Source organism: Lithobates pipiens, unplaced genomic scaffold (genome assembly GCF_037356315.1).
Source record: "Lithobates pipiens isolate NorthernLeopardFrog02 unplaced genomic scaffold, aLitPip1_a1.2 Scaffold_30, whole genome shotgun sequence".
NCBI lineage: Eukaryota > Metazoa > Chordata > Amphibia > Anura > Ranidae > Lithobates > Lithobates pipiens.
Window position 1 is genome coordinate 58,979,439 of NW_027507791.1, and position 17,117 is coordinate 58,996,555.

Genomic DNA, 17,117 nt, shown 5'->3' on the forward strand with positions numbered 1-17,117 from the left:
GACCGTAGGACCTAGTCCCTCGAAAAGTCCGGTCGTGTGTACGCGGCATTAGAGATCAATACCTGTATGTTCATCGCCATCTGGTGGCCAAGATTCAGTATAGGTTTCTGAAACACCTCAATGAAAAAATGATACCGCATTTTGCCCTTTAGGCATTAATATTACAAAAATTACAGTCACATTTCATCCAGTGCACACCAATGCTTATGACATTCATGCTAGCAATGTTATATAAATGGATCCCTTGGGGTTAACTTCTTGAAATCCACTGTACAGCAGAGCTTATAATGGGAGAGGGAAAAGCAGCACACGGGGCTAATTAGTTGTACTGCAGTGCTTGTGTGCCAACAAGAAACGTGCTAATAACTGGAGAGAGCCTAGTGAGCTCATCAGTCTGATGCTTCTCTTTTCACTGTCCAGCCACAGCCTGGATAGAGTCCAGATCCATAAATGTTTTTTTAACTGCAGGAGAGAAAAATCAGGTACCCTGCCTTGCCAGATAGGGCTGTGCTGTGTGCCAGAGCTGTGTAATCTCAGGAATGGCTGAACAGAACAATTCCTTTGGTAGTATTTATTCACACCTGCTCCTAATGCCCCATACACACTATCAGTTTTTCTGCTGAGTTTTTCCTTCAGATTTACCAAAACCATATAATATGAGGTCAAACCTTAGGAGTTTCAATTTGTATGCAATCAGGCAGGCCCTTCTACTACATGGTTTTGGTAAACCTGAAGGAAAAACTCAGCAGAAAAACTGATAGTGTGTATGGGGCTTTAGGGTTAGGTGAAGGTTGTAGCATGAGACAGCCTATAAGAAACATTCAAAATTCTTCTGGTAGGTATAAGCTCTCATAGATGTATTTCATCTGTGTATTTAACTGTTTACATGCAGTTCAACTCTAACCCCTTCCTGCCCACCCTGGAGTCCCCTTAAACATTCTCAACACCCAAGGGTGTGGGAAGGATCAGCGATCAAGGAAACCAGTCCTACTGGCTACTGATGTCTTCTCAGGACCAAGAGCCATCTTCGGCAGCTTGGTCTTTGTTCTGGGCGCACGCTCTCAGCACATAGACAGCAACACATATGTGTCCCATGGGAGCGTTAAAGCCCAGCTTTTTACCATTACAGATAAGGGGTACTGTGGTTTATATGGCTTAAAAAATAAAATATGGTATAATCTGTCATTGGCTCACCATCTTCTAGAGCAGATTCTGCTAAACCCTCAGTCGCTGAAGGCCACTGGTGGTTCAGATCAGATTGGTCCTCAACCCCGCCTCCTGCATCCTCCACTTTAGAGGGGAAGGGAACCTGTGTTGGGGTCTGGGCTTCATCTTCCTCGATCCCTTCTGGTTCCTCCAGGAGGACATCAGGTTTGTGAGAATGAACCAAGAAGTCATTGTGACTGTCATCTGCAGGGATAAATGGGGAGCTTGTTAGTGCCAGGCTATGGAAAGTCAACCTAGCCATGAGCTGACATGCTTGAAGAAGGAAGGCGGCAGAAGGAAGAGGAAGGAAGGAAGGAAGGAAGAAAGGAAGGAAGGAAGGAAGGAAGGAAGGAAGGAAGGAAGAAAGAAAGAAAGCAGAAAGGGAGGAAAAGGGGAAAGAAGAAGACATGGGGAGGAAGGAAGAAGAAAGAAGGAATAAGAAAGAAGGAGGAAGAAAGAATGAGCGAGATAGAATGAGGAAGAAAGGAGAAACAAGGAGGGGAAAAAAAAAGGAGGAAAGAAAGAAGGAGAAAGAGAGAAGGAGAAACAAAGAAGGAATAAGAAAGGAGGGAGGAAGAAAGAAGGAGCAAGGAAGGAGAAAAAAAAAAAAGAGGAAGAAAGGAGAAAAAAAAGAGGAAGGAAGGAGAAAAAAAAGGAAGGAAGGAAAAAAGGAAAAAAATAAAGGAGGAAGGAAGAAAGGAAAAAAATAAAGGAGGAAGGAAGGAAGGAAGGAAGGAAGGAAGGAAGGAAGGAGAAAAAAAAAGGAGAAAGGAAGGAAGAAAGGAGAAAAAAAAGGAGGAAGGAAAGAAGGAAGAAAGGAGAAAAAAAAGGAGGAAGGAAAGAAGGAAGAAAGGAGAAAAAAAAGGAGGAAGCAAAGAAGGAGAAAAAAAAGGAGGAAGGAAGGAAGGAGAAAAAAGAAAAGAAAGGAAGGAAGAAAGGAAGGAGGTAGGAAGGAAGACGGAGGAAAAAAAAAGGAGGAATAAAAAAACAAGAGGATGAAAGAAGAAAAGGTGGCTAACCCAACAACGGAACAAAAGCACTCTTTAGTTAAAGGTGTAAAGCCACGACCATTTGTTTGTTGATATAAATGTAACTTTATTTTCTGTACTTGTTGAAAATGTTCTTGAAGACTAATGCAGCTACCACATCTAAGACACGTAAGCTGCAATATATTATATTTTGTTCTTGGCTTTAGAAATCCTATAATTGCTATAAATGCAGAAGAAACTGTAATAGTCATAAAACTCTACTACCCTATGCAAACTGACAAACTTTATATGACAGACAGCTATGGTTAATTATGCTTATTGTAGCAACATTCAGAAGAGACACCAAGCACTCCCCTCCAGGATACAAATCCAGAAAAGATCCAAGGAAACATGAAAACATGGAACAGAAAACAAAATGTGAAAGCAGCATAGAAAAAAAAAAACTTTGCTTTAATGTTGCAATATTTGTGTGGAGTCCCACCCAAAAGTGGAACTTCTGCTCATCTGATTCCTCCCTCCCTCCAGTGCCACATTTGGCACCTTTCGTGGGGGGAGGGGGGAGAGGATACCTATCTTTCAAAAGGTATCCTGTCCTCACTTCCGGGAGCTGGCACCGCAGCCCTTGACATCACCGTTCGGCTCCCTTCTCCTTCCCCTGCCCCTGGGCCAATAGGAGAGAGAAGCGGAGCCTCGTGCAAGCGCAGTGGAGTTCCCGGCGTGAAGCCGTAAGGCTACACTGCTGGGTTCCCTTACCCATAATGGCGGCAGTAGCACCCAACAGTTGATGGAAACATCAGCTGCAGGTGCTGACATCGCTGGACTCCATGACAGGTAAGTGTCCTATTATTAAAAAAGTCAGCAGCTGCAGTATGTATAGCTGATGGCTTTTCATTTTTGAAGCGGTGGGCGGAGCTCCATTTTAACTCCGTAACAACCGAAAAGCTCAAACATCACAACTTTAAATTTACCTAAATACGCTACACCTAAATGTGAATGTAGCATCAAGGGTGCTTGCTGCATACAATTTAAACACAATCATTAAGTTATGTGTATAACCTACCTGCTGAGAGATCATCGCTATTGCTTCTTATGGCAACAGTATCCTGTAGTACCGAACTGAAAGACCAAAGCAACACGGGCAATATGTCAAGACATAATATCATTGATTTATTACTTTTAAATTAAAAACTACACAACATCAATTATATGATCAGCGATTTCTGAAAGCAACCAACTTCTGACAAAGAGCTAGAGGGTTGACTGATGTGATATCTGAACATTTAGTAGAATCTGAGTCATAAAATGGACCTAGTCCAATAAGTAATAAAACCAGCCAGGCTTTCCTTGCCGTCTACGATTCCACTTACTTCCAATGATCACTTCTAACGGTCAGTCGTCCTATACAGTCATGTTAAATAAACACAGTCACCTTGCCAATGTAGGACAAGCCGACAGTGTCTGTGGAAAGGGTGTCCCCATGATCCGCTTATACCCATCTTATCTGCACTCCCTCACAAAGAACATCACAATCTCCCCTCCTCCATTCACAGAACACAGTGTACTCGAATAGAAAGCAAGGTTTTTTATGAATGGATAAGGAGCTGAATAAGCCATGCTTCATCTTTAAAGTGAACCTTTCCTGATTTGGACACAAAGTCGTCACACCCCGAGCTTTGGAAAAAAAGACCTCAAGTGTCCTCTAACACAGAACCAGATAGATATTTTCCTGCTACTGTGGAAAAAAAATGCATGAATGATATCATGGATTGTTGAAAAGCTAATTGCCATCTTGGCAAATTTCTCTGAATTTGGTGCCCATGGATCTTATACGCCCCTCCTTCTAGATTTGATCACCTGCTCCTGACAATCTATTTTTTTCAGCTATCGAGACCCCTGGGAATTTTTCCATCTTTTTTTCCTCTGCTCCTTTTATGTTCCCCTGTTTTTTTTTCTCTTTTCCCTCCCATGGCCTTCTTTTTATTTTCCATGATCCCCTTCTCTCCTCCATGATTGGATAATTATTATTATTATACAGGAATAATCTAAGATTTTCCATGTCTAGGCAGTTTCCAGCTGGCTTTGCTCCTCCTTAGAGTGGCCTTACCTCACCTCGTTAGTGCCCGTTTTACACTTAATTATGAATATTCTTCAGTATAGGTCTGGACAAGACTGCATGTTTACTTGATGTACTGTTTTGGCCTTTTTTGGCTGTTTTTCCATACTTTCTATGGCTACCATCCATATTTCCCATTGCATACTTTATTTCTATTTGAATGGTGAGTTAAATGTGTGTAATAAACATTTTGGTAAAGAACTATGATGATTTTTTTTTTACATCACCCATTGGTTATTATATATGGCTCTGTATCAGATTTTGTTTGTAATTTGTGGAATGTTTACATTTCATTGCCTTTACACAGTTTCTCCACCACTGGAGAGTTTTATAATAAAAATGATAATTAGTAAACATTTTTAAAGAGAAAGGTTTCTTAAGAGACACATTGGAGCTGCCATTGTTGACCTATAAATATTATCTGGCAAGTGGTTGTACTGACTCTTGGCCTTCAATACTTTGAGTTGCACACCTCAAACAAGTATCTAGATCAGGAAGGTCACATTATAGAAGTCAGAACTCCTTACCTGCATACTTATTCGTGGTAGTAACTTAACATTTTGGAGCAAAAAGGTCAACACAACAGCCAAAAAAATTGTATTTGCAAAATGACAAATCAGCAATAGCAGTCAGCATGGCTCTCTTAGAATCAGTTTCCTATAGGATACAGTTTGTTCACTAATACCTATGGAGATGATTTATTTTTCTTACTTTCAAATCTCTTCCCTTCCCCTTTGGCACCCATTAGCATGACATACCCTAGACCCCCCTTTATGTATATTTGTAGCATGTACAACGGAGCACTCAACTTGCATCTTGATTCAACTGACATATCTGGGACAATCTATGTAATACCATATTTAAGATCTACGCAGCATTCAGAATTCCTTACTATTATTTCCAAAGGTTAACAAGCAGTCCCAGGTAATCCTTTCCTCCTGCTCCTCCCACATGCTATTCTACTCTTCCGCCCTTTTTCACTTTTCTCTTTCCTCTTAAAGAGGAAGTAAACCCTGATGGGTTTACTTCCTCTTTGATTCCCTGCAAAGGTAAAGCATAATGGACTACTGTGCATCGCATAGTAGTCCATTATGTGTCACTAATGCCGTCTACACGCGATCGAATTGTCTGGCGTACTTAGTCCGATGAAACCCATTTCCCCGGACAATCCGATCGTGTGTGGGTTTCAGCGGACTTTTCCAGCATGAAGTCTGGCGGACTAAGAAAGTATTTTTGCAGTCCAATCTTCCCGTTGGACTTGGGTTTCAGCGGACAATACGTTCGTGAGTATGCTAGTCCGGCAGACTAAGAATGACGCATGCTCAGAAGCAAGTACGAAAAAAGAAGCTATTGGCTACTGGCTATTGAACTTCCTTTTTCTAGTCCCGTCGTACATGCTGTACATCATCGCGCTAGCAAACGCCAGACTTTCTATGTGTCCGTGTGTGGCCAAGTCTGTTCGGTAGAAAGCCCGCTGGACTATCCGCCGGATTGTTTGCCGGACTAAGTACGCCGGACAATTCGCTCGTGTGTACGCGGCATTACCTGACACAGGAGCCAGCGAAGTTACCGCTGTCCCCTGTAGTCCGGAGCATCCATCTTCTCGGTGGGTCTCGATGTTCCGCCGCTGTCATTCGACGAAGCCGCAATAACGTCACTCCCGCGCATGCGCACGGGAGCCTCCACTCGCGGCATATCGCCGTTGACAGCGGCACGCTGAGTGCGCATGCGCCATAGACAGTGGTGCCTGTCTTTTGGCAAATATCTCCTAAACCGTGTAGGTTTAGGAGATATTTCTTAGACTTACGGGTAAGCCTTAATCTAGGCTTACCTGTAGGTCAAAGTGGTTTGTAAGGGTTTACAACCACTTTAATTTTGATGCCCTCATGAATTTGAAAACATTTGCAGATTTCCATTTTTTTCCCTCTCTATTTTACATATTAAGGTGTTGGCTATCATTGGCAAATAGCATGCTTCATTGATTCTTGCTCTGCATTGTTCTCTTTGGGTCTTAAATTCCTGTGCATACCTTGGTAACAATTTCAATCCATCATTGCTGATATATGCAACAGAGACACTGTAGTCCCCAATGGGATCTGCCTTTCTTAGTGACAACGTTTGCACGGTTTCATTGTGCCTTTATTTTCTATGTATTTCTCTTTATTGTAAAAACTTGAAAAAACAATAAAATTCTTTGTAAAATCAAAGGTTTACAAGCAGGTTGGAAAATCTTCTTTTCTGCATAGAAGAAGGAACAGTCCTTTCAGCATACCTCTACTGCGGTCATTTGTCATACGAGTCGGTCATAAAAAGTCATGGTAGCTTCACCAGCTTTGAGATGGGTGGACAGATCTGTCTGTTCTGCATTATAATCAAGTACAGTTCTCCCTCAGGCAGCTAATTTTATGGAGTAAAATTACCCGACAGAGGGCATCCTTGTGTGGAGCAGGCCAGGAGAACACCGTTTGATGGAAGAAGAAGGGTTTTTCATTGCGTTTTTTGTGGCTTCTTCTAGCAGCTCCTTCCACCTAGGAAAAAAAACAAAAGTAATAAACAATCATAGTTTCATAGTTTCATAGTTTCATAGTTAGTAAGGTTGAATAAAGACACAAGTCCATCCAGTTCAACCTGAGTGAGTGTCTACAATAGACCCTATCCCTGTACATTGCACACTCACATTGGTCCCTACCCTCAAGGTGCCCACAATCCAAGGTCCCCATTCATATACTAGGGCCAATTTTGGACAGAAGCCAATTAACCTACCTGCATGTCTTTGGAGTGTGGGAGGAAACCGGAGTACCCGGAGGAAACACACGCAGGCACAGGGAGAACATGCAAACTCCAGGCAGGTAGTGTTGTGGTTGGGATTTGAACCAGCAACCCTTCTTACTGCTAGGTGAGAGTGCTAACCACTACACCACTGTGCCGCCCTACATCTACATCTGTCTTACTTGAGCGCCTAGATCCACTTTTGTCCTGAAATCCATTTTCCTAGTGGACTCTACTTTTGGGTGGTGCAGGGTCTCCTCTTCTTCAGCCCCCTTTTCCTATTAAGCTTTCCTTCTCCCATCTCTATTTGTATTGGATGACAGTGCAGAGATTTTGCACACCTTAAGGCTTTTTGCACACAGATATTCACTCCAAAGTCCCACAGCAAAAAATCCTCAGAGCATATGTGCATCCAGGGAGCCGCAGATGCTGTGTACAGCTGCCAATACAAGGGAATGGCTGTACATGGCCATACTCGTGTAAGCATGATTGATTCTGCATTGGCATTTCCCCACAAATGCATGAAATAGGTATTTCCCCAAACACCAAAGTAGCAGGGAACAGTGGTCTGTTGCAGACTCCAATTACACTTGAAAATGAACCGCTTCCCCTGATCCCCAGTCAATCTCAGATTATCTTCATCTATATCTAGCACTCTTCTACTGCAGAACTTACATATTTTTCTCCGATGATGTCATGGCTATAAGCTCATAGATCTGTGGGCCCAATTCTGATGTGCAGATAATGAAGAATGCCCTCTTGTCTGTAAAATAAGAACAAAAAGGACATATTTTGGGTTATATCACATACTAAAACTATATAATACCCCATGGAAAAGGAGGTGGATATTGACGTTACTGTCTTACAACTGCAAACCAAGATGCAAAGTTGATTCGTATTTAATTGATCACCAGTTACTACATGTCAACTAAATGTGTAAACTAAAAACCATCATAAAAATACTGCTTGATCAATTTAAAAAGTCCCAAAGCAAATAAAATAAACATGTGCCTGGTCCATGCAAGGAAAAGCAGCAGGTTAATGTTAATGAATATTTAACCACTTGCTTACTGGGCACTTAAACCCCCCTCAGTCCCAGACCAATTTTCAGCTTTCAGCGCTGATGCACTTTGAATGACAATTGCGCGGGCATACAACACTGTACCCAAATGAAATTTTTATCATTTTTTTCCCACAAATAGAGCTTTCTTTTGGTGGTATTTAGTTACAGCTCGGAGTTTTATTTTTTGCTAAACAAACAAAAAAAGATGCAAAAAAAATAAATAAATAAATCATGTTTTAATAGTTTGTTATAAAATTTTGCAAACGGGTCATTTTTCTCCTTCATTGAAGTGCGCTGATTAGGCGGCACTGATAGGCTGCATTGGTGGGCACTGATGGGCTGCATTGGTGGGCACTGATAGGCTGCATTGGTGGGCACTGATAGGCTGCACTGGTGGGCACTGATAGGCATAGTTAAGGCGGCACTAATAGGCACAGATAAGGCGGCACCGATGGGCACAGATAAGGCGGCACTGATGGGCAAAGATGGGCACAGATAAGATGGCACGGATGGGTGGCACGGATAAGTGGCACGGATGGGTGGCACGGATGGGCACTGATAGGTACCACAGATAGATGGGACTGATGGGCACTGATAGGTGGCACTGATAGGTGGCTCTGATAGGTGGCACTGCTGGGCACTGATGGGCGGCACTGCTGGGCACTGATGGGCGGCACTGCTGGGCACTGATGGGCGGCACTGGGGTGCAGCACCTTTGAGGCAGATTGGGTGGCACTGTGGGTGGCACTGTGGGTGGCACTGTGGGCACTATGGGCACTGACGGGGGGCACTGACTTTTGCTTTTTATTTTACTTCAGGATGGCACTGCGGGAGGCAGGTGGGCACTGGCAGGTGGCAGGTGGTCCCTTGTATTGATGGCCGTGATCGGGACTGATGTCCCGATCACGGCCGCCGGTGATCGGCTTTTTTTTTTTCTCCTCGCGCTGTCAGCGCGAGGAGGAATAATAGCCGATTACCGGCTCCGTTCTATCACATGATCAGCTGTCATTGGCTGACAGCTGATCACGTGATAAGGGGTTGGGATCGACCCCTTGCACGGATCGGTGATCAGGCGAGTCTCATGGACTCGCCGATCACAGAGCGCGCCGCGCGCGCCCCTCAGGGGGCGCGCAGGCCGCTCGTACACGGGACGACGTCAATAGACGTAGTCCCGGAAATGTAGGTCCGCGCTAATGCCGTCATTTGGCAATAGCGCGGATCCCAAGTGGTTAAGTGAATACTCTAACTATAAATACAATTATGTTCAGTGATTAAATACCCGATACCAAAATGGTGCTGACACCTTCCACATTAAACATAAATATCAATAAAGTAAAAAGTGCTGCACTGCTTGAATAGTACAAGACCAATGCTGGTATAAATAAAATGACATTATTAATAGAAAAACAAATATACAGGATATAAAAAATTGAGCGCTTCGTGATCTTTAACAGTTCTTATAGTCCATTCACAATAAAGTTTTTGCCAAAACTGGTGATACCACAACTCCAGTGCTGCTATGTTTTTTAAAGAGCCATGAGCTATAGAGTTGCCATCCATCCAATCTTACCTGTGGCTACAGGTCGCACCAGCACAGAGTTCAGCTTGATCACCGGGCTAAACGTCTGTTTGGTATCAGAGGAAACCATCGTGGTTTTACTGTGACATTTGAGCACCAGCTTCTCATCCTGTTTCTGCAGTAGAACCAAGAGATCTTCCAAGAGGAGAACATGGAGGTCTGTAGGAATGAGATAACGAAAACCATGATGTACAAAGAAAAATACAGCAGGTAACCCCTTTTATATTGATACATATTCATGTTTAATATTCTTAAGCTGAACAATGGATTATGGGTGTGGGGGTGGCATGCAGCTTCAATATGAGAATCATTCTGCTCCAACACACTTACAAAAAAAAAAAAAAAAAAACACTTGACTAAACCTTCTAAATTAAACCAACCTTAAAGGCCAAGTTAACCTTTTCCAGCAAATACTGTATGCAGCCAAGGGGCCCCAGGAGATATTGAAAAAAAAAATCAGCTTTGCAAAATGTTAATGAACTTTGTAATATTTGCAGGCCATTTAAAAGCTGCCAGTTAGCAATCTCCACGTCCTGCCTTGTTACTAAGACACAAAAGTAATTGAATGCTTACTCCCAGTTTTACAGGGGTAGGAACCAAAACTCCTGCCAGCATGACAAGACATGGGGGTTGCTAGCTGGGAGTTTTTTGACCAGACTTCCAGGGGGGCACATATGGCCTACAGATATTACAATACAATTTATGGCCATTTACAAAGCTGCACAGTTTTTTGTTTTTTTTTAATATCCATTGGGACTCCTTGACTACGTAGGCTATTTTCTGGAATAGGGGAATATAGCCTTTAAGATTTGCCCTCCGGTTCAGTTCATTCAAATCCGCAAGATTTCAGTCTTTACTTTGACTATGGTGTTGTCCTTTAGATCTCTGCATTTGAATATCTATAGAGAGCAGATGGTGGTCTTTGAAAATAGCTGCATTGAGTGGTGATCTGTCTATAAGTGGACCCTGTAGACACTGCCAACTGACATTTTTCTAGGTATTATTTAAAATTCTCAAGATTTCACAGTCTTTACTTCAACTATGGTGGTGTCCTTTAGATCTCTAAATTTAGATAGCTATAGAGATGTTTTTCTAGTTATTATCGGATTTAGATATATTACAAAACCTTGTCCCGTGGCTATTTAGCCAAAAGTAAGCTGTTGCATGAGACAATGGTTTATTCCTCCTTCATATTATTCCATAGGCATAAACAAACACCAGGCACATGTATGCCAGATTTGACTTGCATAGCAGATCCTCCTTCTACATCTATGGGCACCTTTAGAACTTTGCAATAAAGATCCTATACCTATAGTCTTATCTTTTGTGATCCTCCAAGTTAACGAGCCTTCATGAATCATTCTCCGTGTTGTCAAGTCCAGGTTCTGTAAGCAGAAAAGCAGATTGTTATTCTCACTGCACATAAAACTTAAATGATACAGGCCGCCATTCAAACCAGAAGAGTTTAGTAGCAAAGGGTAGAGAGAGAATGAAGAAGAGGGGCAGCACTGGAGCATAGAGAGTAGGGATGGGTTCAGGCATGTTCATATACTAGTTCTAACTCGCTTGAGCTATCCTCGCCAGGAAGATTTCACTGCAGACCACCAAAGGCATTCCCTGCCTCGCACCCATACATATACAAGGGGTGTGTGTATAAATGTGGCTGCAGGGCTGGGAATGCCTCAGCCGACTTCCGAAGTCTGGATCTGACAGCTGCTTTGACTGATGGCAGTCTTGGTGGCTCCCCACCCCTCCACGACTCAGTGCTTCAGGGACCATGGAGGAACAGAGCAGGAGAGATGCTGACCGACAGGCAGTAGCTCTCCTTTTGGGGAAGAGTGAGTCATCGGCAGTGTTCGGTGGCTCAGGTCTCAGTGTATAGACGCTGGAGGACCAATGCTGTATCCACTTAGGGAAGTATGAACTTAAAAAAAAAAAAAAAAAAGCCATACTTCTCTTTTAATGAAACAGATCAATTGAGGTAAAAAAACCTTCTGCCTTTAGCACCACTTTAAGGGCCGAAATATAAACATCTTCTGCACCACTGCAATACGTTACAAAATAGTTCTTTCAATATAAGGTAGACACAAAGAAGAAAGAAGTCAAGAAAAGTTGCAGTATTGGTAATATTCTACAAATGACTCTTCACAAGGTCACAAATCAAAAAAAATTACAGAACAATATAGAAGATGAACCCCCTTGCTGCCCACTTAATGCAAACATGTAGCAATAATGAGAGTGGGCTGTAGCACCCGCACATTGGACATTTGTGTCCATGGATGACTGAGGTTTCTGGGCTTAAAACTTGCTCACTACGCTCCCCTAGCACAGTGGCCGAGCTGTCAGACAGTTCATGGTCTCATTATGATCGGGTGCCCCTCTGGGTGTAGAGACCCACTTAAAGGGACAACAGGGCTAGGTGAGAAGGGGTGAGAAGACACTGTGCCCTCTCGCTCACCTTAAACTCTGCTGCTAGCGGATTATTTGTCCTCTCCAGGGAGGTGGTGTCCAGACGTTTCTGGTATTCCGCCAGTCGATAGCCATTCTCCCTCTGCTTCACTGACTCATTCACGTATTTCAGGATATCCCGACATCGATCCCGGCAACGGTAAAGCTTCTCGTATTCCAGTGAGCTGGCTGCAAGACACGGTGCTAATGTGTTAAAATGTATGTAAACCCAAACAATGAACTTCTATTACTGCACCACATGCACCACATTCTCACTATGTTATGGAGATGAGGAAAGGGAGAGATGTTCTGTAGCAATGTCCTATGGCAACAACATGGCTACTCCATAAATACAGTATGGCAATTGTTCATTATAACCGTAGAAGAGGAAGTGGGTTACTGGCAGGATCACCAGATGAAAATAAACAGGAGTCTGAACAAAGGAAACTAATGCAGGACCCACATCTAAGAACTGGTTAGCTGCATAAAATTACATTTTGTTCTTGGTTTTAAACACTTTAAAATTCATGGATTAGTTTAAAAAAAATACTGTATTGAAATGCTGTCTAACTAATCTACCTTGGCCTCTTTATTAACCTTTTTACCATCACTGCGTTATGCCATATGACGATGGCGAGCGGGGCTAACACACACTCCTGGTGGCTGTAGTCTCTGGGAGTATGTGTAAATCTGACAAGCCAACTGTCAGTTGCTAGCTGGAAGCAATCTGGTGGCTATGCAACTGGACTCATTCTTTCAACAACCCCCACCCCATTAGTGCCAGTCCCACCTCCCCTTCTGTGCTCCCCCTCCCATTTTTCCTAGGCTACAAGCGCCCATCATCGGCCCCAGGACTGGCATGGCAGGAGCCGTCGGGTACAGAGGATGGGTAGACAGATGTTCACTGATCTGTCCTTCCTGCTAGTGACCCGGAAGAGATGTGAAAGTGTCGTCAATGGAAAATATACGGTATCAGGCCGCGTACACACGGGCGGACTGTTCGCCCAACTTTGTCCGCTGAACAGTGTTTGGGCGGACAGTCCGCTCGTGTGTGGGCTTTCAGCGGACAGTTTCAGCGGACAGTTTCAGCGGACAGTTTGACGGACAAGGTTTTTCGGAATTTCCGAAAAACTGTCCGCTGAAACCTTGTTTCAGCGAACAGTCCGCTCGTGTGTAGGCTTGTTCGTCAAACAAAGTTGCGCGCATGCTCAGAAAGGATTTTCACGCCGAAAGTTATAATGCAGTGTATAGGACGTCGTATTTTTCGTCCCGTCGTACGTGCCGTTCACGTCATCGCGCACGGTTTCAGCAAACTGTTCGTCCGTCGTGTGTGGCCATGTCCGTCCATGCTAATTTTGAGCGGACTGTTTGCCGAAACTGTTTGACGGACAAAGTTGGGCGAACAGTCCCCGCGTGTGTACGCGGCCTCAGAATTTGTTGCTGTTTCAAGGGCACATGTGATTTTAAGGCTGGACATGTTGGGTATCCATCTATTCAGGTCAACCTCATCTTTTTATATTTTACAAAAAATGGGTAACATATTGTGCTCGTCTGACCGAAAATTAACTTTAGTGTATACTTTAATGCAAGTTTGTTTCCTAAACCATTGCACTAATATTGAGTTAAATAAATTAGTGACCCCAGCAGTTATCCTGTGTCAAATGGCCAGAGAAAGCTTTTGGTTTTTGAAAATGCGACAGTTTAAAGAACTAGTTTTGTTTTGTCTTTCCGTTTACCTAACTGAACTGAACTGAATGCTGCTATTTGAATTGCAATACATAAAGAAAACATAAATATAATGGAAAAAATAAAAAAAAATCATATTTCCTTAAAATGTACATATTTTTTCAATTATCATATGGGCCCAGGGCCAGGACAAAGGGTGGGCAAGAAGGGAAGCTGCCCAGGGTTCAGTCAAGATCAATGGCAGACAACCAGCAGGTGGCAGACTCAAAAAGAAGGCCTGCCGATAGAAACCTGATTTTAACTTTCATGCACCTACTAGTGCAAATTACAGAAAGAGGGGTAGAATCACATTGGTTGCAATTCGCAGTACAGGCAGTTCTTTCATACATGGAACCCTATAAGTGGTAACATTTTTAAAGGGAGCAGAACAAGGCTTTCACTATTTCAAAGTCCCTCATCCCCCCATCTAACAATAGGAGTTTTTAGTTTTCCAATTTTATTTTATTTTCAGAAACTATAAAAGATGAGGTTGTGTCCAGTAAATAGATATCCAACTTTTCCATTCTTAAAACATAGTTGAAGAAACAACGCGTTAGGGATGAAAAGTTACAGTGGTAGATAAAAAATAAAAGAAAATTGAGAAAAAGGGTTTACACGAGATCTCTGTACATTGGGCTGGCAGAATATGGGTGACATGAATCCACACAGTGGCCACGGATAGGGGAGCTTGGAAGATTAAGGAAAAAGGTGTCCATGAAGAATATGTTGGTCAAATACGTATAGCTGGGGCACAGCAGGAAGGCTCATCCCACAGCATAGGGGAAATTAACTGACTTTTGGTATAATAAAGAGAACATAGTGTAAATACCGTATTTATCAGCGTATAACATGCACCCCAAGTTTAGGAGGGAATTTAAAAGAAAAAAACTTTTAGGAGGGAAGTTTAAGGAAAAAACGTACATTTAAATGTCCATCAATACAGCCTTGTCAGTGTCAATTGCAGCCTTATCAGTCATGTGCAGCCTCGTTAGTGTGTTTGCTGTTTAAAAATGGCGCCGCCGAGATACAGAGCAGATGTCCTGTGTATCTTGGCGGCGCTCTGTAGTTCTCGGCCGTTCTCGGCGGCTTTCGGGTATTTTCGGCCGCAATCGGCCATTCTTAGCTATTTTCGGCAGCTCTCGCCCATTTTCGGCCACACTCAGCCATTCTCGCCGGCTTTCGGCTTTCCGAAAGCCGCCGAGAACGGCCGAAGATAGCCAAAAATACCCAGAAGCTGCAGAGAGCGGTAGAAGGGGATAGAAACAGCGGGGGGTCACCATATAACACGCACCCCCGATTTTAGGGGGGGAAAAGTGCATGTTATACGCCGATAAATACGGTAGGTATTGACTGAAGAGACAGGGAGAGTTGGGGGAAAGAAAGAAAAGGACGCCACAGGAAATGAAAGGAAAGGGCAGGAAGAAGAGGGAAGAGTAACCTAGAAGGTAAAGATGGGAGGAAGAGTACAGTGTGTGAGGAACAGAAGGAGATGGATAATAAAAAAATGTGGGAAGATAAGGGAGAGTTCAGTAGGGAACAGTTAGTTTGGGTGGGAGACAGCTCTGGACTGGTACTCTGGTGACGGGGGACCATCCCCTGAAGGGTATCAACTGGTTTTAGGATATCCGTTTGAACCAGAGGAGTTCCATCCTATTGCTTGGCTTAGGTACAACGCTGTTACATATTTGGCTTTTGTCAGTATGAACTCTTTATCTTTTAATAATAATGCACTAGGCATTTGAGCCCTTTGTTCCTTTTTGGCTGGACTGGCAACGCTGGAGAGTGCTTGGTGGCAGGTCTCTATGTGAAGTGTGTAGAGGGATACCATTGTACCCCATTGTAGGTAATAGACTCCATTTGGGTTAAGGGCTGCTACCTTTCAGGTAAAAACAATGGGGTCATTACTGCAGAGAACACTTGGGTAATTTAATGATTTAGTATATGCATTTAATGCAGATAGAAAAATTAAAAGTATGGCCAATGTTTTTCAGGGGAATTGCCTCCCCGTTCTTCAAGGCTGTATATCTCAGAGAATGGCTAGGCTCGTAAAAGGTAAATAAATTAGATCAGGAATATTTGCAGCATGTTGTGGATCAACAACTAGGGAATAGCTGAATAAGTAAATAAGATGGATCCAACAAAATCATATTAGTCTTGAATGAGCTCCTCAAATTCTAGGTAATAATATTTTTGAAGAGAACCTGTCACACAACTTCTGCCAATAACAATTACCCCTAATGAATAATCTCACCATCCGTGTGCTTGATGATGTTCTCCAGTAGCAGTGGGTATTTGGTCAATCGCTGCATTTCCGACACTATTAAATCCTTAAGCTGTAGCCTCCGACATTGGGGACTGCTCTCTGCCTCCTATCATTAACACAAGAAAAGACAAAAACATAGTGAATAAAAATTGAAATTTTTAAGGATAAAATGCACAGGGGACAATCGGGGGAATTCAAATAAGCACTACTGACAGTTGTCTGGCGCCACAGACTTTTTAAAATGTCCTGCGCCAGACACATGCAGCCAACACATGCGGCAGATTTAAGTAATTCTTAATATTAATGAACCAAATTCAAAAGTAATTACCTTGAGTTTGTAGATAAGGACGCGGAAGGTAATTAACACCTACTCTAAGCCCTTGTACACATGTTCGGAGATTCCGACAACCAAATCCGTCGGATTTTGTCCGACGGATCTTGTCCGAAACTGTTGCATACACACGGTCGCACAAAGTTGTTGGAAAATCCGATCTTTCAGAACGTGATGACGTAATTTCATTACGATGAGACTACATTCAGGCTAGTAGCCAATAGCTTTGATGTAGGAATTTGATCTGAGCATGCGTGGCACTTTGTCCGATCGGAATTCTCTACACATGATCGGAGTATGTCCGATCGGAGCATTTTGTCAGAAAATATTTCCGGCAAGTTGGAAAAGTTGGTCCGACGGATATTCCGACGGAAACAGTCCGATGCAGACCACACACAGTCGGAATATCCGACTAAACGCTCAGATCGGACACATTCCGTCGGAATCTCCGATCGTGTGTACAAGGGCTAAGTCTGCGTACAGAAGCAGGCACAGTGCCCGTCACTGTACGCAGTGTACCAAAACAACATATTTAACACCATTACCCTCTCCCTGCCACTGGCTGTAAAGGACTTCCTAAGGACAGCCTAGCAACCAGTGACGCTTAATACACGTACACGCGGTCGGACAT

At 43.1% G+C, this 17,117-nt stretch overlaps 1 protein-coding gene across 5 annotated transcripts in view; it reads right to left on the reverse strand.

Moving 5' to 3' along the window:
• Positions 1–17,117, reverse strand: part of ARHGEF11 (Rho guanine nucleotide exchange factor 11) — a 262,171-nt gene that overhangs the window by 21,370 nt on the left and 223,684 nt on the right. For all 5 annotated transcript variants that reach the window (XM_077464299.1, XM_077464297.1, XM_077464298.1 and 2 more), the window contains 8 exons: positions 16,144–16,261; positions 12,178–12,356; positions 11,029–11,104; positions 9,711–9,878; positions 7,753–7,840; positions 6,729–6,836; positions 3,256–3,311; positions 1,195–1,410 (listed from right to left, as the gene is read on the reverse strand). In XM_077464299.1, coding sequence (XP_077320425.1) covers positions 1,195–1,410; positions 3,256–3,311; positions 6,729–6,836; positions 7,753–7,840; positions 9,711–9,878; positions 11,029–11,104; positions 12,178–12,356; positions 16,144–16,261 — 1,009 coding nt within the window. The remainder of the gene's footprint in view (positions 1–1,194; positions 1,411–3,255; positions 3,312–6,728; positions 6,837–7,752; positions 7,841–9,710; positions 9,879–11,028; positions 11,105–12,177; positions 12,357–16,143; positions 16,262–17,117) is intronic.